Source organism: Anopheles maculipalpis, chromosome 3RL, assembly GCF_943734695.1.
Source record: "Anopheles maculipalpis chromosome 3RL, idAnoMacuDA_375_x, whole genome shotgun sequence".
Lineage (NCBI taxonomy): Eukaryota > Metazoa > Arthropoda > Insecta > Diptera > Culicidae > Anopheles > Anopheles maculipalpis.
In genome coordinates, this window is record NC_064872.1 from 74292064 (window position 1) to 74313848 (window position 21785).

The following is a 21785-nucleotide window of genomic DNA, read 5'->3' on the forward strand; positions in this document are numbered from 1 at the left end:
AACGAATTTAATGCGCCTACTTCGGAACCTGACATAACACATTCAGCTTCCGACGCACAAATACCCACAACAATCACATTTTTGGATAGGACACCCTCTACTTTGGGGTGTGATTTTGTTTTTTTGCTTGTTTCTTTGAGGAAAATAATGTCTTCTAACGACTCATTCGTTGTCGTCCCGTGTAGCTCAGCTCAGCTCCAAATATTCATCCGTTGCGTACACACAGATGATGATGATTAAGCTGCTGGAAAAGGGTTGCTGCTTAGTTGCAACAACAACAACAAAAAAAAGTCGAAAAGGGTCCAAAAGTTGGGGTGTTTGCATATTAGAATTGGATCACAGAAGATAAACGGTGGATGGTACGATTCGTTTTAAATGATTAACAAACACGAATAAACAAACGGAATGGTTAATGGAGAGAACGGACCTCCAAACTTCAAAGAAAAATTATTTAATTTAGAATACTGTCACTATGAAAAAGTGATGCTTTTGTCGAGAAAAGAATGCTGCATTTCAGTCTAATAAATGACGAGTTATGTTTGACTTCAAAAACTCTATTTTGTATGATTATACTTGGTTCAACAATATCTGAATCTACTTCAAAATATCCCGGGAGCATTCCCGTGGTAGAGGCGACAGTGGCGCCAATCTTCACGCGGCAGAAACGGAGTTCAAATCAAATCCGTACCGTTTTCCCTCAGTGAGCACTTGACTCTCCAACTACGTGGTATAAACAAGTCTAGTAAGCAATTCGTTGACCAACGCGTCCAAGTAGGTCGTTTAGCCATGACAATCCAAGCTATTGATCCTTTAAGCACCAGCAAAAGCAAAAGCACCAGAATTAGGATGAGATTAGCATGAGCTCTACACGTTATACTATCCGGAAACATTTACATTGACCTTCTCAGCTCATTTTTTGACAGCTTTCGTGAACAGTCTATACCAAAATAATAATTTCCACGAAAAAGAAAAAAAACCCCACTCCCATTAATGCTATCTGCTCTGATCACTCTTGTGTAAACGATCTGCAATCTGATGACCACCGGAGGCAGCAAAAGCAAACCAATCGCCCACATCGAACAAGATGTTGTCAACGAGTGTTGCCGGGGGGCCGTACAACAGGTGTGCGATACGACCATTGGCGTAGATTTGCTACTACGCCAAATTCCAGGGAAATAGCTCGGAACAGAAAACAAACGACGATGGCGATTGGTCTTCCTGGGTGGTGGATTTTTCCGTGATCAATTTCTCGTACACAGTGGTAACTAAACGTTCTGGAAGATATTGTCGATATTGCGTTTTCTTTTTTGGACGCTGAACAAGAAAACGCTTTGAACAGCAAGACTTCGCAAGTTGTCTTAATTAGTTTAAAATAAAGAAGAAAAAATTCACTATTCTACAGCACTTGATTGGTCCACATCCAGTTCAATTAAATCAATAAATGGGTAAAAAATAAAATTTCCTTCCACGTCGCGTGTACTGGGTTGTGTTTGTTCACAACCCTGTTGCCCCTTTTCAATCTGGCAAAGGTGCAAAATGGTACACGTTCGAAATGCTATCGGTTTTGGCACCGAACCCCAATTTCCTGTTGCATTCGCCCACCCGGCAGCCGTGCAGCAGAGACCGATGCACCGAAACAGTGCGCAACAGATAACCAACCCCAAACCCCCAAAGCGGACCAACCGATTGTGTGTGTGTGTGTGTGCACAGCACTGTGCCCGGCGGGCGGAAGTTGTGCTGTACGTGTCTGTGGTTCTGGACAATGTCGGACAGCGGATGTACCCTTTTCTCATCAACCAACCCACCTACCTCACACGATGGAAAGGCGTTGAAACACCAGAGAATGCAACAGGAGTGGAATTTGGAGCAAAGCCACACCTTATCACAAAAGGTGGTGAAAGCAAAGCAGCAGCAGCAGCAGCAACATATACAGCACATCCAACCACTATTATCGTTCGGCTCACATTGTTCGCTGGTCCCGCATGGCACAGCCCACCGCGCAAAGCCATTTTTATCCCAACCGTACCGGAAAATCGATTACGCTGTGCACTTTGGGGACAAAATTTAATCTATTACGAGCAGGCTGGAATGGCTGGCCCGCGGTATGGTGCTGGTGGTGGTGCTTAGAAGGATATTTATAAATAAATAATGCCAAGCAAGCCAAATCAAATGGCGGTTGGTAGTGTAAAATTGGAGCCTTTTGTTGGCTGCTCTGCAATAAATGCAATTGTGCCCGAAGAGTAAAGTAACTAAGCGATTTTTTCTTAAATGGTTTTTTATTAGGCCAAATGAAGGTCATTCTTCACCTTCGAAGGAATCCCCTTCCGATGCAATGCACCTCTTCCACCTCTTCTCCCACTCCTCGAAGCAGGTTGAAAACGCGGATTCTGGGATGTCCTTTAGTTCCGCCGATAACTTAGTTTGATAGTTAGTCTCCGGGAACGGTTCGGATGGAGTTTGAAGAATGCTCTCGGTGCTCTACTTACTAATCTTGGCTCAACGACCTTCTAGATCTCGGCGGCTCATCTAATGGCTTAGTAGACTTTATTGCACGTAGTTGAACATTCAGTCCTCACGAGGAAGGAACGGTTCGGATGGAGTTAGAACTCCGGTCCTTGTCGTCTACTGATACTACCCCAACTTTAAGCAAACTTGAGCAAAAAGCAGAAGTCTTAAAATGCACTATCACGAGGACACTCCTCTAACGAAATGTAAGGCTCATGTCTCAGGATATGTCATATTCTGTTCCTGTTTCAACAAACATCATCCATCAACGTCACTTCTGATTTGCACTTCAATGATGCAAGAAAGTGATTTTTCCTTTTCTTATGCACCGTTGCAGAAGTGAGGATAACAAGTCATGCTTCCATTAGAATTTAATGGAGAGGAAAACCTTATTGGGAGGCTGCAGAAAACTAAATCAAGGTCTGAGAGTCTAATATGTCATCTAAAGTATCCGTCTAATACACACTTATGCAAACAAGCAACATCATAGAAGAAAACAATGCACAAAATTGACACGAAAGTGACAACCGCACGACAAAACATATCTGCACACTAGCTGCAGATAACCTTCAGTGCTCGTTAGTTTTGCACAACGTATCAAACCAAGTGTCCTTCAAAGGCATCCTTCTCGCCATCACATGGCACTGGTCTTAAACGTCACAGTAGTGGTCCAGCCCCAGCTACCAGGACTTTGCCATCAAACGGCACCATGCGGAACCATCAGCAGCGTTCATCAATGCTGTTGCTCCAGGGGAGCTAGTAATACGGCGATAACACACAGCTCCCTCAGCACTGGCAGTTTTCAAATGTGTGCGTGTGTGTTTCACGGGTGGAAAGGCCGAGCATGGACCAAGGCAGCATCACAGTGGTGCGAAGGTAGCACCGGATCCGGATGCGAAAACCTGCAGGGGGTGTAATGGAAGCCACTGGGAGCGAAAGCAATGCCCATGCGAGAACATTGCCTGGCCTGGGTGTGTATTAGTGTGAGTGTAGTACGATGAGCGGAGAGAGAGGAAAAATCGATATTCACCCCCTCTGTAGTTCGTATCAGAACCGAAAAGTGTGCGCGTCGCTGTATGTGTGAGAAGGTGATAAAGATTCCGTTGTTCACACAGCGCCTGTTAATCATGATATCTCACGCAATTTCTGTTGTTTCACGCTTCGCGATTACTTGTACACTGTGTGCGTGGCTCTGAGTGTATGGGAAAGTGCTAAGTTACTAAGGAAACGACTCCTGATGCACGCACACACACACAAGCGCGAGCTGTAACAAGCGGATAGGCAGGACGACGCGTTTGCGCGCACATTGATGGGCACACATACTGTCACACCAGCCCACAGGCACAGGAATAGTGGGGAAAGATGTATCTCCACCATTTCTGTGGTGGTGGTCGCGTTAGGGCTGCTGTGCGCGTTGAAGGTTGACGAGAGTGAAAGAAGTCGCCGAACGTCAAACGATTTAAACACACACACACTCGTACACACATGCAATCACACGCGCGTTAACTTGCGAATTTGCACACATTCTGCAGTAGGTACACATGGTACGGGGTTTGCACCTTAATTCAATATTTTAAATCGAAAAAACGGTTCACAAAACTGATTGTTAGGACCAATAAATCAAAATTTAAATGCTCCAATCCACAAACGCCTCTCTAAACCTCACTAAACACGCACACACACACGCATGTGGTTGTAAGCCTCCTTAGATCCTGTGACTAGGCGGACGAAAAAGGCGTTTTTTTCCTAACTTGCTGCTGCCATTTTTCATCATCAGTTTCGACCCGCAAGTCTGGTTTGTCTTAATCCTCGTGTTTCGCGGAACGCCAACCACCGTTTCCATATGAATACGTGTATGTCTTATGCATCATTAGCACTTCATCTTGAGATCATCTTGAGAATCACACATACACAAACTCGCACACACACACACACGCTAGATGAACCGTTAAATCTTGTTCTGCATCCACAACCGTTGATGGACATCCATCCCACCAATCTATCGCACACTATTGCACACCCCGTGCGGCTCTATTTTTCACGTTTTTTTTTCATTTTCCAATTCTTTTTTCTGCTTTTTCGGTGAGGAAAATTTGTCACCTTAGAAGAAGTCGGTCATCATCACTCGTTTCTACCACCTTGTGCGCGCTGATACCGACACACCGAGTCGAACGAAAAATAGAGCGCTACTCACACACGCACACACATTTGCATTTTCACGTCACGTTTCATTTTTCATGCACGCACGCGGCTCGGACGGGACGGATGAAAGGAAACTCCAACACACCAAGATAATCCCCACCACACGACCCAGCACACACAAACAAAAAACTCGCGGGCGTGTGCCATGTGCGTGTGTGTGTGTGCATGAGATAAAAGGTGTTGCCGTTTTTCCAGATTTGTTTTCACAAGCAACAGCCCCCCAGGAGGGGGGAGGGGGGGGGGGAGGTATGGTTCTGGAAAATTATGAATCATAAACACATACACACACACACACACACACACACTGCACGCACTTTTTTGGTTCGGTACACGGTGCTGCACATTGGGGGTCACGAAGAATTGATTCCTGTGCAAAATTTTCCTCCAAAAGCACGCACACACACACACAGGCGCGACACGCGCCGCGTTCTGCGAAGCACCGGGGTAAAGCAGGCGTTGGTTTTTAGTTTTCTTCTTCTTCTTTTCTATTCTCCTTCCGGTAGGTGTTTTTTTTCCACACCACACCAGGAGGGATACGTGGTTCAACCTTCACTAGAGGGAGGCTGGTGTTCTTCCTAGCCAGCAACTTCACTAGACACTTGCCACTGACCAAACCCGATTTCTTTCTTTATGGAACAGAATTTTCACGCACGCCACTTTTTGTCCCAGGAGCCGCCCTTTTTTTTCACCGTTGGTGCAGCCCTCCTGCAGGAGGAAAGAAAAAGCTCACCGTCGAACCACCACCCAAGAAGGAGCTGCTGGTTGAGAAAATTGGTACCATTCGTTCCTGCGCTCATCAACCACACTGGGGGACCTTTTGGGGCACGGCACACAGAACCAACAATCGGCACCAGGGCGCGCGCGAGATGAGAAATTCTACACCAGGCTCACTCTCTTGCTCAGTGTGTATCGTCACGATGAGAGGCGATCTCACGTGTACAGCACAAGCGGGGCTCACCGAGGAAAAAGGGGACGTTTTTTTCCACCCTTAACATCTCTCTCTCTCGCTTGCTCGCTCGCTCGCTCGCTCTCTCTCTATGATAAACCGTGCCTACTTGTGCGTTGTGTTTGTTGGAGTCTTTCCCCGTTTGGAGTGTGCGTGTGTTTGACGGGCTTTTCCAACCAGACGAATTTTATCACTTTGGAAAATTTGCAAATCTATTTCTTCAATTGGACTAACTTTTTTTGTTGAAGGATACTCAACACTACTACATCACTGTGCAAAAAAACCACTACCAAGTAAACGACGAACGCCTCCTCGAGTTTAAATCCTCTCCAGCCAGTAATCGCCTTTTCGACCACACGCCCGTACGGTAGCAGCGAAACGGATGCTCGTTTTTATTCAACAAATGTCCTCTCGTGCTCCGGAACGGTTAGTGTAGTTTCTCTGGCTCCGAGAAATCTTCCCCCCAGAAGATATACATCGCGTCATCTTCTCCGGATGTGAAACCAGAGCTCTTCTCATTTTCACTATACAGTTCGGAGCTCACTTTATGATTAAAATTCATGGACAGGGCAAGGGAGAAGCAATGCAGCGCTGAGCGGAGGGTGTGCTGATTTTTCCAGCTTTCCTCCAATGTGTTAACTACACATGGCCGGTAACGAAAGGAACATTATTTGAATTTTCTAAGAACAATATAAATTATGAAAAGTTTAGTGAATTTATTTTAAAGTATTGCATGAACTGTCTCTACTTCATTCGGTTGGAGATATTGCAAAATTTAACATTCTGTCCACATGACGCATTGACGCAAATCGGTCCAAACATTATCCACACATTTGCTCGAAACTGTCTTCTCACAACGCTTACGCTCACCCGAGCCAAGCAAAAGAACAGCAGCCAAAACGCTTCTCATTCACGCTCCCGGAAAAACCATCCGGAAAAGTGAGTTTTCCGCTCAATTCTTCACGAAGCTCCCATTGCAGAGGCGGGCGCATGCTCACAGCGCACCAAAATTGCAGTGTCACACACAACGGTGGTCTCGCTTTTCCAAGCCCGAGTGGTAAGCAATATCAGGTTGGACTGGAAAGTGAACGGGAAAAGCACGTTCACTGACACACACACACATAAAACAAACAGATTTTTCCTTCTGTCTCTCCCGCTCTCTTTCGTTCTCTTGCTCCACATAAACTCTCTTCCAAAAACAAAAAATATAGAAAAAGTATACTTTCGTGGTGGGACTTTGCTTTTTTTGTTTGCAAAATAGACTATCCGTGTGCACGCACACATACACAGCGGTGATAGGCAAAATCGTCACTAGAAAACCTTCTTCAACAAGCCGGATATCGTATAACGGGAGCGCCAGCGAGATGCGTGAAATGAGAAGGGCAAAACGCGCTGCTCACGCTGAACGGAAGTCGGAACGGTCGAGGACACATTTGGAGAAGCCATATGGCTGGGGTGGCGAGGAGTTTGAGGAAGGGGAAACGCTCCATAAACGGAGGGGTAGGGGGCAAAGGGCGAAGGGATGAATCGCATGAACCGCAGCAGCAGCAGCAGCAATACCACCCTATCTAGTAAGCTGGGTGGCCCTCATTTTACCCCACAGTAGCCCGCTTTAATAGTAGTGCACAGTGCGTCACTGTTTTTATCTACACCGGGAAGTAAACATTCAATAACAGATGGCGCAAACACACATTTACAATTGATTGACTTTTTAGCATAATAATCACTGCTCTTAAAGCAAATATTAAATTTTATATTGTTTGGTTTGGAAATCTGTTCTCAATTTTTCGCCCTTTAACAGTTGACGATCCCCACCCCAAAACGAAATCTGGTTGCACACATGACATACAGCTTGAGCTGATGCTCAAGTTACGGTACGGCAACAATAGTATCGTACCCAATCTCCGCATCCCCCCCCCCCCCCCCCCAAAACACCTTTTCAATGTGACAGTTCCTTCCTTCCGACCGTTCACTTACTCGCCATACCCCCCCCCCCCCCTCCTTCTTTTCCCATATCAACAAACCCGTAGAACGAAATTCCGATTTGATTTCGTTCCCCAGCTTAATTCACTATCAACACAATTGCAGCATCGCAGCAGCATTCCGGGAGGCCTATTTAGCCAACAAGGGGTGAGCAATATGGAGACTATATGCATGCGTATAATGCAGAAAGTGTTGCCACCCTTTTTTTTTGGGGGGAAGAGCAGCGTCATTCACAGCGTAATATCTACAGCCACGAATATGTGCGCTTTAAAACAGAAATGGAATTAAAACAATTTTATAGTTTTTCTTTTAATGGAGCAAATAATTGTGTTCAATTTTTTTCAGTTGTAAAATATCTAATTTAAGGTTAAAATAGCAAAAACGTATCTCATTTTAGATGGTAAATAAATACTCATGTTGTGCAAATTGCATACTTTTCACAAATTGACACAAAAGTATGCAATCCACGCAACGCTCCCCTTCGTCAGGCTACGACAAAATCCAGTTAAGTAACTTAAAATGACTAGAGTGAAGGAATCTATTCGTACAGAAGAATCATTCTATTGCAACGCTTCATGAGGCCATGTGTAATTAATTTGCCTTCATTCACATTAACTGTCAAAGATCACAATCTGCAGCGATTGCGCAATAAACATAATTATCCATATGAATGCATCTAGCATAGGATGAACTCTGCGGGACGTCTTTTTTGCCCATTCGTCGCTTAAATCAGAATCAAGTGAAGCTGCTAAGAGCATGTGCAAGTAGTTAAGCAATCAAGGAACGAAAAACGTCTACAGTAGTTTACTATAAAATGCTTTATTACATCATACTTACTCGAAAACGCTACTCGAAACGAAATGCGTTGAGAAATTTTGTACAAAATCAGCTCAAGAAGAGCTGAGAATAAGGCACCGAACCTAATACTTAAACAAAAATTAAATTAAATACTCAAAAAATCTCCCTAACTTCCTCTGTAAAGTGAAATTTAACAGATGAACAGAGATGAATAGATAGACCACCACACACTCTGCGAGCAGTAAAAGCACACGAAATAAAACAGAGTTCTCGGCCCTGCCGTGCAGCAGCAGCGTAATTAGATCAATATTAGAACAATCAGTGTGTTTGTTGGGCGCGCGCGAAGGTTAACGCGCGAGTGTACGCATGCAATGCGATGACGCTGTGCCTCATTTTCTTCTTTTCCCATTCCCCCTGTCCCCCCCTCCCGCCCTTTTACAATGGGGACACATTTGGTTGAGGGCAACGAGATAAGCGAGAATGGCCCTTCTGTCTCTTGGATGCAGCACTCGTTCGGCGATTGTTGATGCTGTCTGGCAGGTTGTAAGGCATAGAGCATAAGTACCGGAACGCAAACGGCGACATGTTCGGGCCGATCGTAACGCGACACAACCAACAGCAACAAAAAATCCGGAACCACCCGCAAGCAGCTGGTGGTGGTAAATGGTAAACAGCCCTCCAGAAATTGGATGTTACAATTTACCGGCTTTACCGGTGTTTGTTGAGTGTTCAAGGGGAACATGGAAGCATCAATTGAACGAGCGACAAAGAGAGGGAGAGAGAGACAGAAAAAGTATAATTTAACTTTAGATACCGCTTTTTGCTCTGTTGTAAAAAAAATAGAAACCTGTCATAAAGAAAATCCTCAACGCAAGTAAGCTCCAATCTGATCTTCAGTCGAAGAAACCTATTTCCCAAATTCTCTCCCATCTTAGTACACGAAGACATGGCTTATCATCCTCGGTGGTGGTACACAAAGTGAAAAAAAATCACGGCACGAAAATCTATTCCACAACACACGCAGCAGGTGGTGTCCTCTTATTTCTGTCTAAAACAGTTCCAGCGCGACCGGCAATGCGGTAACTGGCAATGTTCGTATTCCCGTCTGACAGGCAACCGCATACCGAATTTGTGAATCAAATCAAAAGGGGGGCAGTGTACCACTGCGTGCGACAAAAGCCCGCAGAAAGCAGAAAGAGGCCGATTCTGATTCCGGAGCTCGAAAACGAAAAACACCGAACGGGTGTAGTAGCTCCCATAAACTTTGTGGGAGCTTTCATCAAACACAATGAGTGGATGAGCGCGGCGGAGAAAGCTGGGTGATGATATATAAGGTGAAAAATATAAAAAAAAGTGTGTGTCTCCAAGAAAAGCCGGCAAACGATGGTTGGATGGCGATAGCTTTTGATTTAGGGAGGGTTTTTTGGATGCTATTCTTATGATTCATTACGTTTAGAAACATGCTTGGACGCTTTGGTGCTGCCGACTAACTATGAATTAATTTTAGCAAAGTGCGATGCATAATCTCACCCACTTGAGACTGCCCCACCGGGGGTAGTAGCGTTTCAGTCATCAGTGACCGGTTTACTGGTTATCGTACCATCCTTCAAACTCATTTTACAAAAGCACCCGTTAACTGCATGATATCGATTGAAAGATAAACTGGTTACAATCACGACCCTCAAGCGTGACGTGCCAAGAGTGGATGAGTCAAACCACTAAAAAACTATTACAATCAAGTGCTGTACAGACTTGCGTGTGATTTGGAAATTGGAGAACTATTTTAATTCTTCCGAAAGTTTTGCTGTAATATCGGATGAAGCTGAATATTTCCTTTCATATTTGGTGGATTTATTGGCAAGCAATCTCAGCTTCGGCAATCTTCCCGGATCGCTGGACTGACCATCCAATTACGGATATAATCAAGTAACACGTGTCCAGTAATGACATGACAAGCCTGTAGAGCCTTGCTAAGAAAAATAACATTAGTAAAAAAAATTATCAATAAACTTTTCAACAGATTGTTGAGCGACGATTGGCGACATGAGGACTTCTCCCATGGTGTAGCGGAACTTCCCAAAACCTTCTTCTCTTCTACTTGGTTTGCTCTAAGTTGAGCACATCGTCATGATATGATAAGGACGCCAATCGATCAAGGTCACTCAATCAAGGATTGCATTCCTCCAACCACAGCTACATTTGATCCTCGAAAGGTTCGACTCCTTCTGATCTAGCGAAAGAGTTTGCTGGGCTCTTCTGCGCTTCGTGTCGAACGGATCGATGACGAGCACTTTCTTCGTGCGGCATTTGCGAGGTATCCTCATCACTGGTTCATCATTCTCCTTCTGCAAACGCTCTGCTCGTATACACCGCCAAAGGTAGTCTTTAGCAGGAGTGGATTAGGCGGGTGCATTGGCGTAGAGGACTACCAGAAGAATATATTGTGTGTTTTGTGTGTTGTTGGAGTCTTCTGGGCCTCAGAAGACATTACGCTGCTTTTACTGCTTGAAACTAAAATCGTACCAAAGTAGCAGAACTCATCTATCACCGCGAGATCGTCCCCGTCAACTGATGCTTTGCCTTCGAGTCGGGCTTTATAACGGTCAGAGCCCCCAGGAGAACCAGATATTTTGTCTTCGTCGCATGGATCCTCAATATGATTTCCCCGGTCTCACGTTTCAGGATGGTCGGGGTACTCTCGAAGCCTCCCAAGATTTAGTCAGCTAAATTTGTCCTGTGTCATGCGAAATATGTGCGCGATTTAGCATTGCGATTTAGGAAAGAATCTTTCAGGTATCGCAAAGGGTATTAAACACGAACTGTAGAAAAGGTTTGTCAAGAGGGTTCAAGAGGGTTTGTCAAAATGTATTATGCTTCACCTCGAGATATGCGAAGTAAATTTGTGGAACCTATTTTAATGTGCCGCTGATGTTCTCGGCTTTTTAGCGCTTTCTCATTGTTAAATTCTGGCATAGATTTCTGATTATTACGTGATGCGTGGTGGTGCCGACTTGCAAAATGTGCAAATTTAACCCAGATTTCCCTCCAAAATGAACAAGAAAAACAGACAACACACACACACCAGGAACCATTGTGATAGTGATCTACACAGTTGGACACAACCTGCTGCCTAGCATTTTACGAGACTTGGTACGATTCCGTATCAACGTATGGTTTGAGAAAGATATTCCAGTTTTGTTTTTCTAACGATGATTTAATTGTGGATAAAACGGTCCAACAACAACATATGGGCATCAAGCACCCAAGAGAACGATAGTGTATCCTTCCCATTTCTGGAGGGAAAGCATCCATGCGAGTGCGATGAAAAACACATTAGGAATGGATGGAAGGATGCCAAACACTAACTCATTGCGGGCATGTGTGTGTGGAAAAGCGTCCAGTTTTCCGGTCAGCTTAAGACTGTTCAGCTCAAACGATTCAAGCTTCAACAAGTGAATAAAAGGTGCAATAACTCTTTTCTCATCGCTGCTTTTCGGCTTTTCAAATGTGTTTGCGCGTCTCACCCCAAAAAAAAACACACACCAAGTCTAAAGACGTACACCCTAAAGAGCACATCAGACGCTGCAGCGTAACAAGTCCATGAGCGATGAAATTGATATCTGTCTACCGGTGTCGTTGGCCAGTTGGTTCTTGTGATGATTGTTGCCAGCCATAAACAAACACAACAACAACAGAGGAAAAAACGTAGACACACCGACACCAAAAGGAACGTCTCCAAACGGTTTTTTGGTTGGAAGCGTTTGATGGCATTCCAGCCACGAACATGTGCGGCAGTATGGCTGTGGCGTGTATAAAATCACCAGTTGCAATTTGCACTCTGCATCGCTGGTACGCTGCATGTACAACGACGACGTGAATTAGCTCCTTTTAGATCAACATGTAGGAAGGGGATTGATTTGTTTGGCATGTTTCCTTCTTGTGCCCGGAATGTAACGGAAGTTGGTTCGCGAGCGATCGATTTGCTTGAAAAATTAAACAAACAACGGAAACTGCAATAAACAACCGGCAACTGGCGGCGGCTGCACAGCTAAGCGATCAAAAGCGAGATTAAAAAACATGATGCAGATTTTCTTGTCATGCATTTGTCAACACAGTCTAGTTGTAAGAAGGTTCAGAGAGAATGAATTATCGTAGGAATATGATAATAGCTTCAACATATAAATATTTTGAGGAAATCATTACAGATAGGAGTTAAGAGAATGCTTCTTTTTCTTCTTCTTGGCATTCCAAGTTAGGTCATTTATCAGGATAACCAGTCTGCTGTCCTCACTACAGTGGAACGGGACTAGATGAGATCCGATCACGCCTTGTCCGCTTCAGTTTAATAACACCTCTAGCACCAGATCGCCCTTAATTAAACAAATAAAACAATTTCTAAAAATACTTAGAATGCGGAACGGACCGAACGGAACGGAACGGAAGAATGCGCTGACTGGGGCACGTGATGAGAATGCTAGAATCTGGGCATGAGGTGTTCGTCAGCGGTCCACTCTTACCCATCACACGGCAAATCCCATCTGGAGCGACTATCCAACTACGTGGTATCAACAAGTCTAGTACAAGCCATTCGATGACCCGCATTAACCTCGGATGTCGTTAAGTCAAGAATAGAACAGAGTTGTAATAGAGAAGAATATTGAGATCAATACAGGTACATCGAAACTGATATCAGGTTCCAGCACTGGGAGCATTCAACTGCACAACATTTCAAGACATTTTACGCATAGAAATGCAAACCTTTATTATAAAATTTAAGCAATAAGAAGTAAGAAACATAGATCAGGTTTCATGTGGAGACGATGGCACAAGATAACAACGCTAAATTAAATAAATGTCCTGCTTTTCATGTCCCATAAAAAGGGCATTGATACCATGTGCCACATTAAATGGTATCGGACTGATTGGACATCGAGCAAACGTGTGGATTTTATGCATATATCGACACCAAACAGATCAATAATTCGATATCATAATTTTCGGTCAACTTCTCACACTCGCGAAACATATTGTCACGTACCAATATCGGACCCCAATCCATATGGGGTATCATCTAGATAAGCCCTCGAATTCGAATGTACGATTCCAATCCGTTAACGATAAGAATAAACAGAATCGTTATCTGGCATTTGCCTGGGTTTGGGTGGGATTCGTATGCAGAATTATTTAAAATATTGAAAAAGCAGTGGAAAGACGTATCTACAGCCTTACCTCTCCCTTAGTTAGCAGGGGTTCAGTGCTTTAATAAATCAGCGTGTCCAATTATTCACCTGTTTCCCCAACCCATGAATATTTTAGGTTCATTGTACCCGGTTTCTCCACATCGACCGAAATAAGCGACATTTATCTCGGACTTATACGTTCGTGCACCGTACCCTTACTTCGATTATGGGGGGGGGGGGGGGAGTTTCTTTGGCGTTCACATCGTCCTTGTAAGGGATGCTGTAAAAGGTTGATTTGATTTCACGACACCCCATTCTCGGGGGGTCTTCCCCCCCCCCCCCCCCCTCAAACCCTATTTAAGGGTTACTTTCCTTCTTATCTTTTAACACAAATACAACAGATACCAGTGGCAGCAGCAGAACCGAGAGCTTTTCTCCTTCCCAAGACTATAACGCGAAGGACGTGCAAGATGTTAAACGATATGGCTTAGTAAATAGTGACGAGTACGAGTACGGAGGTTGGAAACGACTTACCCAACAGCAGCAGCTTAATGTCCTTGGCCGCCTGGATGCCATCCTCCTTGAGGTTGCGCTCGATCTGCTTCGACCGGGCAATGGCGGCCCGTTCCTCTGCCGATGACGTGCAACCCATGGTCACTTCTTTGCTAACGGGTTGTAACGTTGGCTTGCGAACTGTTTGCTTGCACACGCCGGCAGTTACAACGCTCACAACTAAACAAAAGGATCTTTCTTATCCACAAAAGAGAAGCGATGTCAAGGGATGACTTTTTTTTTCTTAATCACACAAATATTTTTTCATTCTTGTATTGAAAATTAAAATAATTTTACACTTTCTTAAAACACTTAAACATTATTTTCAAAATCTTTACTTTTACATTAGGGCGCAATCACACCGTGCGACTCCAACTTTCGCATTTGGGTTAACTTCCTTTTGCCACTCGGTAATCTCTTTTATTTTATCATCTTTTCCACACGATTTTCACCCTCACGATCCGACAATGAATGGGTGAGTGGAAGTTTTCGCAACTTCAACCATCCAACCGGCTATTCAGATTGTTATAGGGCATGGGAGCTATGGTGTAGATGGGGCGAAAGCTCATTTGTGGTGGGATGGCACACGTCGGTGTAAAACGTTCTAGAATACAGTCAATAAGCCAACAGTCAACCCTTCTGCAGCAGCTGGAAAACAAAGAAAGATAGAGAAGGGACAGTAAAAACCATTAGAACTTGTGCCATTGGATGTCTTAAAGAAGCCTTTTTGTGGGAGAACGATATGGTGAACGGCAAACGCTCGATCTCAACGCTGGCTCATTACTAATTTGTCCACCCAAGAAGACTACATGTGGTGTTAGGTTTGTTACTTATTTAAAAAATCACTCGAGATGCGGTCTACGTAAACATAGGACAACAGTTCCCCAATTCCAAGCGTGGGTGGTTGATTTGTGGGTCGATTTTTCCCCATTTCTTGCGCCCTTTCTTCCGCAGTCATTAGCAGTCGGTGGTAATGATCATTAATTGCATTTTATGAGCAAAGCTATCTAGTCGCCGAACCGGGCGATGCGTTGCTATGAGGATGGTTTTCGTTCTTCTTATTTTTGTCTCATTCAACTAGAAACATTTGGGGGCTAATATAAAATAACGGTAAGCAAAATTTCGCAATTTTCTGCTTCTAACGCTGCATCGCTGTTTGTTCAGGTGCTTTACAAAGGCAAAGAAAAAATAAACGTATGAAGTTCTATGCCGCTATTCCTAACAATCAGCCTACCCTCTAAGTTACTCTCACTTCACGTATTATCACGATGTTTGTTCGTTTAGTAATGTAATGAGGTTCTCCGCTTTTGCAGTCAATCAGTGTGCATCGGTGATGCATTTCTCGGCCACAGAGTCACTAGCGGTGCTGAAAAAAAATACAAATCGTGTCCGTTTGCAGCTGCCTGCCGTGGCCACGTGGATTATCCGCCCACTGTAGTAAGCCTTTCGTAGAGAGTGCGGCCACCCTAAGGGTGGAGGGGAACGTCGTCGGGTCAAGAAATAGACGAAGCAAAATGCTAATCACCTACTACGCTCCCTAGCCAGTGCACGCATCACTGCAGTGGGTTTGATTTGTTCTCACGACAATTAGCCTTGATTCGCGCGCGATTGAAACATTCTCACGATATTAGTGTACGGAGAGACAGCGGACGGAGTTGCGACGGATGCAAGTGCAGCAGATTCACATCCCCCGCGCCTTTCCGCACACTTCATCTCACGTCTCCATTCTACACAACCCGATGGGTTAATCTATCGGTTAACCTTCACGGTTTGCGTACTCCGCAGAACATTACATCCGCCTATGGGACGCCGGGCCAACGGAAAAAATGGGCAATTGTTTTCCCCCAGCAAGATGCTGGACAAAATTGGCGACAAATCTTTACCAAACTCAAAAAGCTTGCAACATTCGTTCTAACATGTGACTAGAAGTAAAATAAACGGCAGGTTTAAATCACAGCTACCGCAACCAGACGAACCATACGGTGGGAAAATTTGGTCCAGAAACCATAGCAACACGGAGAAGAACTGTTCGTCGGACGCTCTTGAACGGAAAAACAACATGCATGTGTTGCACTTTTAGGATGCAATTTACCTTCTTCGGAATGGACAGAAAACGCATCAGATTTCCACTTGATCACGGCACTTCACGCTTGTGTTTCGTCTGAATGATTCATAATAATAAAAAAAAACGGGAACACATTTTCACACAACCAAACGAACGAGAGAAAAAAAAACCTACACGCACTGCACCGGGGGAATCACAATCGCATTCACACTTGCCCTTTGATTGTTTTTCTGTCGTGCAATTGGTTGAATTTTAGTATGTGTCGGTTTTTGTTGGTAAAATAAAAGCGGTAATCCTAGCCACAGTATCGGTTACGTTTGAAAAATCATAGTTTTCACGCGGAGTTTTTGGGTTCCAATGTCCAGGAACTGTTGCTTCGGTCGGTCGGAAAGTTTCGGAAAAACTGGCGCACCTGTGTATGGCTACGGCGGACCAGCGGTTTGACAGTTGTTTTGAAATTTGTTTTGGTTTCGAACGGGCAGCAAAGCAAGAAGAAGAAGAAGATGGTATGTTTTGCTTCGTTCAATTTTCGATCGTTTGACAGTTGGCTTCGTTAAATCGAATTTGCTATCGAGAACAATTTGGAAGTTTCTTTTCGGAAATAATTAGAAAATATGCAAGAAATTTGTAAATTGTAAATTGAGAAATCTTGCGTATTTTATGGAATTCTAGCAAATACATAAAAAAATGCATTAGATATTGAAATGTACAATGCGCTAATGTCAAAATTATCAACTGAATTGGAACTTGACGAACAATGGCGTATGGTCCAACCTGAGAGTGGTCCACAACCATAGAAACGGCCCATCCAAGGAAGTGAAAAGACGTAATTGTTCGTGAGCTCTTGAGTTGAAAACATTTCTGCCCGTATAAGCCAAAACACATCACTTTACAAATACGTAGCAGTGTTTCGTCGATATCGTAGAGTACATTGGAAAGTGAGATTTGGTTGAGTTTTTTACGAAATTCTAGTGCAGATTCAGAACCGACAGTCAGTAGCGATTATTTACATACAGCCCGCATTATGGCCACGTCATTTGCAAACTTTTCGTTCGAGCGATTAACGCAACAAATGGGTGCAAAATTGTAAGTATCCGTGCTACGTGCTTTTGTGTGTCCTTTTTTTTGCCATCCCTCATCTTCTAGTTGAATTATGTGTGTACATTGTAAATTAGAGAAAGATCTAGAAACGTGTGGTACGGAGGAACCTTCCACCCTGTTTCGAAGCCTTTCTCAAGGTCTCGGGTATTTTTCAAGGGTGGAGCTGCCTGCAGCAGCAGACAGAAGAACAACACAGACACAGAGCGCGTATAATCATTCTGCGACGTTGCTTTCTTTCACAGAGACCCAAGACTGCGCCAGCATCTGGCCAAGGTGTACGGATGTTTGGCTGCAACGTGCAGTGTGGCCACCGTTGGTTCACTGATCCATTTGTCGGGAATTTGGGAGGCGGGCCTGCTCAGTGCCATCGCGTCCCTCGGTCTCATCCTCGGAATGGTGTTCACACCGGACAATGGGAAAAATTTTGTCCAACGGTTCTGCATGCTGATGGGAATCGGACTGTTTACGGGCCATTCGTTGGGATTGCTGCTTCAGCAGGTTATCTACATTAATCCGGCCATCGTCGTTACGGCGCTCATCGGTACGACGACAATCTTTGGCTGCCTTACGGCGTCCGCCTTCTTTGCCAAGCGGGGCAAGTACCTGTACCTCGGTGGAATACTGATGAGCGCCCTCAGCACGATGGCTCTAATTAATCTGGGAAATCTATTCTTCCGCTCGTACATCGTGCAAGACGTAAGTAAACGCTTCTTGTCCATCATTCTCCCTTTCCCCACTCGCCCAGTATGTTTAGTTTGGTGGGAGACACCTGTTTAGTTCCCGTTGGTTGTAAATAATTAAAGCATCTTAAACAAAAGCAAATGCGTCATCGATTGGCGGTTGGGGTCTCCTTTCTGTGGTGGTTTTGAAATCTCCAAGTAACGTTCTGTGTATATTAAGTGCGTGTTCTACACGCGACTCAATAGAAACACACCACGTCATGCATGTGAATCAGCTGATGCAATAGATGTGTGTCTTCCTTTCCTGGGTGACGCTAATAGACGTGCTGTGTCAACTGGAAGCTCACGAGTTTCTTTCCAATATTTATTTTTCATTTTGTGGAAAAAAGTATAAGCTAATTTAATACTTTCAATCATTTTAGATTTCCCTCTACCTCGGACTAATCGTGATGGCCGGCTTCGTCCTGTTCGATACACATATGATCATGGAGAAGCATCACATGGGCAGCAACGATTTCATTGGCCACTCGCTCGACCTATTCTACGATGTGATCAGCATTTTCCGCCGCCTGCTGGTCATTCTTGCCCAGCGAGAGGACAACAATGAGCGCCGGAAGCGAAAGAATAACTAAAAACAAAAACTTTGTCGCCTAAGATGTTGTGGGGCCAGTTGTTCTGCTGCCATGCCCAACTACTGCGGTACAACCCGTGCAGCCGGGATATCATCATTATTTGGCTTTAAATTAGTATCTCACAATGTAATTTAATATCCTACACATTCGTTGAATTCGTTGAGCAATAGACATTTAGATTTTGGTCATTATTTTGGTGATTAGTGTATGTGGGGAGTTTTTCAGATATTTATGTGAAGTTGCGGGATGTGTAAACTCGGCAAAGTTTTCTTCTATTCGTTCCGTTTTGCTAAATTACAAGAATCAGTTTGAAAAATCAGTCTGTACAAGATAAGCTCTTCTTTTGAATTGATGAAGGTGTAATGTATGTGTACGTTTTCCCAATCACACATCACAAACACACATAATCGTTAGTGTGGCAGCAAATCGTTCATTGATGATGCACTTTTTCAAGTTCATTTATTGTTTTCGGATCGAAAAAGTTCCGCTCCATTCAGTCAACTTGTTCGCCGTAAAACGAATCATCGGACGGGTTTTTCATATATGAGGGTGCAGCATCAAAACTCAACATATTGGTTCCCACCTTCTAAGAAATGTAAGGCAGGGATAAACAATTATAGCGAAAACCAGAACGCGTATGCTCAATGGACATTGGGTGGAGAGAATTTGTAATTTTTTTTTTTCTAAAAACGGGACAAAATCTTCTTACTCTGGTGGGGTTGTGGTCCGTTAAAATTCCGTCAGTGTTGGATCCATGTGTAGGTGTAAGTAAGTTCAATGTTGTTCGATGGAATCCGCTAATGGATTAATAAAGATATTTTACTAATTTCAATAGGAACGCACGAGAGATTCGAAAAGCGGTTCTGATGAAGTGAAAGGAAAGAACTAATAAATTAATTTTAGATAAAAAAAATTGAAAGATAAATTTAACACTTCTGTCAGCACCCACATAATAGTGTCCTGGACTGTGTTGCTATATTCGGAACAGCATGGATGTGTAACAAGTTATTTGTAATTAAAATTAGTACGCAATTTATTCAGCTGTAACCATCATCGTCTCGTTTTTTTTTATTTTTACAAGCACCGTTCTCTCATGTCTTTCTCCCCACGCGGAAACGCAAAAGGATAAATGAACGCGTCATATTTTTGGATAAATGTTACAGTAGAAGATGTAGATGATGATAAGATGATAGGTAAAGTTAGAGTAATAATAGTTGTTCTTGGTGTAGTAGAAGCAAATCACTTATATTTCACCATCTCCAGTTCACCGGTAACATCAATATGGATTTTTTTGCATGTGTCTATTTTACTATTGCCCTAGTAATAGTAGTAATAATAATGGCATGTATTAGCGAGAATGGAACGCAAATTGGAAAACGAAACTATTTTAGGAAGAAAACTGTTTCAAACCCTTTTTTGTGTGCACAAACCTGGAAACATCCCGTACTTTCCCCAAAACGTTCGTGCACCAGATGTCCAGAAAGGAAGGATATGAATGTACCGTGCGCAACATTGGTATATTTGTTTTTTTTACAGAAACAAATCTTCCTTTCCGAGGGGTTTAAATTGGAACGGATCCATTTTACTTGCCAGCATCGTTCATCGTTTTCGGCAGGCTTAGCAGAGAGTTGATGAGCTCGGAGTTACGTTTCGCGTACGGTGCCCTCTGGACGACGGCTATGGGTTGGCGGTGTTCGCTGTAGCTACTGCTGCACGGTCGGCAGGGTGGGAAGTTGGTAAGATCGTTTAGGAAATCTGTTGACTGATCGGCTAACCATTCGGCGAGCTGGCGGATATAAAGCTGTGAGAGATGGAAGACACACAAAAAAGGAGGTTTAACATGCCTTCTTCCGCTGCTTAAAGTAAGCGGGGTAAGATAATTTCTAGGGCCTAGGATTCGCCACGGTCACGAACACAACAGATTTCGATTTTAGATCACTATAGTCCTTAGTTTTCGCTTCACACATCAATATATCTCTTTGTTCATGAAATCCAACTCACTTCTCTATCCAAATCGCGGTCATCTTCAAACGCTGGCAGGGCTGTGCTCGCTCTGAGCCACAGGCAAACCAGAAGCACACAAGCCGCACTAACTTTTGCCATCATGTAATGGACGATCGGTAGTAGAGAACTGTTAACAAAACAACTCGGAACCCGTTTTTTATCCTTTCCGCTGGTCGTATTGCTGCTTAATCCAGGCTAGTCCACAAATTTGTAAGTTCCCTCCGGACTGTCTGTTGTTGCGTTGCGGTACTGTAGGAACTGATGGGTTTGATCGGACCGATACCTCATTTATATAGATCCCCGTATAGCATCTGGCAATATATCCTACGCATCTGGTACCCATCTGCCCCCGACGCATCCCGGTATCCACAATCGCCGCCGTGTCCTGGTTCATGCTGGCCCTGAAACAGGCATATTCTGTACTACCAGCTTCTACTACTACTACTACTATCCCTCCCGCTAGAAATCCCGCTGAGAGCGCGCAAATTTTATTGCCATGCTCTCCAGGGCCAGGGTAAGATATTGTGTTTGCCCGTTGGTAATTTCTCCCAACCAGCTCATCACGGGCATTGTCAATTGCAGACGCGCCAGACCATCGTCCTGTACCGGTATGAAAGGTATAAAGAAAGGTAAATACTAGCACATCTAGCGTATGTTGGAACATTAAATTTGCTTTCGTTTACTTTTACAGGACATTTCCGATTTACACCTGTGTGTAGCACACAGGTGGACCACACGACACAGTTGTAATCATATCGATAGCGGCTTTCGATAGAAAATCAACACAAAGCTGGATCACAAGATGTGTGTAAGTTAGTATTGGGATGTGCGTTCGAAATGGATCCATAAATTCACCCAATTTCGGTTTTCGCGTAAGGTGCCGTTAAAAAGGATCGATTAAGCGGTAGGGGGTCCTTGATCGGCTTCGGGTTGGCGGGCTGATTGGGGATGATGGGGGCGGAGTTGAGATAAGAAGGTGGTAAAGACAGTACTAAAATAGACCGGAAATAAAGAAACCCCGTTCGTCATTATGCAATTTTAGACAGGAATTGACGCAATCGATTCGAGTCGATTGTGTGGGGAGATGTTTCTCGAGCTTTTTTATAGCTGTAATTTGCTTATATTGCGTCAGTAGAA

General features: G+C 44.0%; 3 protein-coding genes across 5 annotated transcripts in view; 1 reads left to right on the forward strand and 2 right to left on the reverse strand.

Moving 5' to 3' along the window:
* LOC126562508 (G protein alpha o subunit) overlaps positions 1 to 21785 on the reverse strand; it is a 287823-nt gene that overhangs the window by 37887 nt on the left and 228151 nt on the right. For all 3 annotated transcript variants that reach the window (XM_050219038.1, XM_050219037.1, XM_050219035.1), the window contains exon 2: positions 14149 to 14271. In XM_050219038.1, coding sequence (XP_050074995.1) covers positions 14149 to 14266 — 118 coding nt within the window. In that variant the 5' untranslated portion in view covers positions 14267 to 14271. The remainder of the gene's footprint in view (positions 1 to 14148; positions 14272 to 21785) is intronic.
* On the forward strand, positions 17251 to 18650 carry LOC126562903 (bax inhibitor 1). The gene is made up of 3 exons (XM_050219501.1): positions 17251 to 17317; positions 17575 to 18028; positions 18435 to 18650. Exons 1-3 carry the CDS (start codon positions 17256 to 17258, stop codon positions 18642 to 18644), a joined length of 726 nt encoding a protein of 241 aa, XP_050075458.1. The 5' UTR covers positions 17251 to 17255; the 3' UTR covers positions 18645 to 18650.
* LOC126563371 (protein PDF) lies at positions 20226 to 20752 on the reverse strand. Its single transcript, XM_050220006.1, has 2 exons — positions 20646 to 20752; positions 20226 to 20445 (listed from the first exon to the last, which is right to left on the reverse strand). The coding sequence occupies exons 1-2, from the start codon at positions 20748 to 20750 to the stop codon at positions 20227 to 20229; spliced, it is 324 nt and encodes a 107-aa protein (XP_050075963.1). The 5' UTR covers positions 20751 to 20752; the 3' UTR covers position 20226.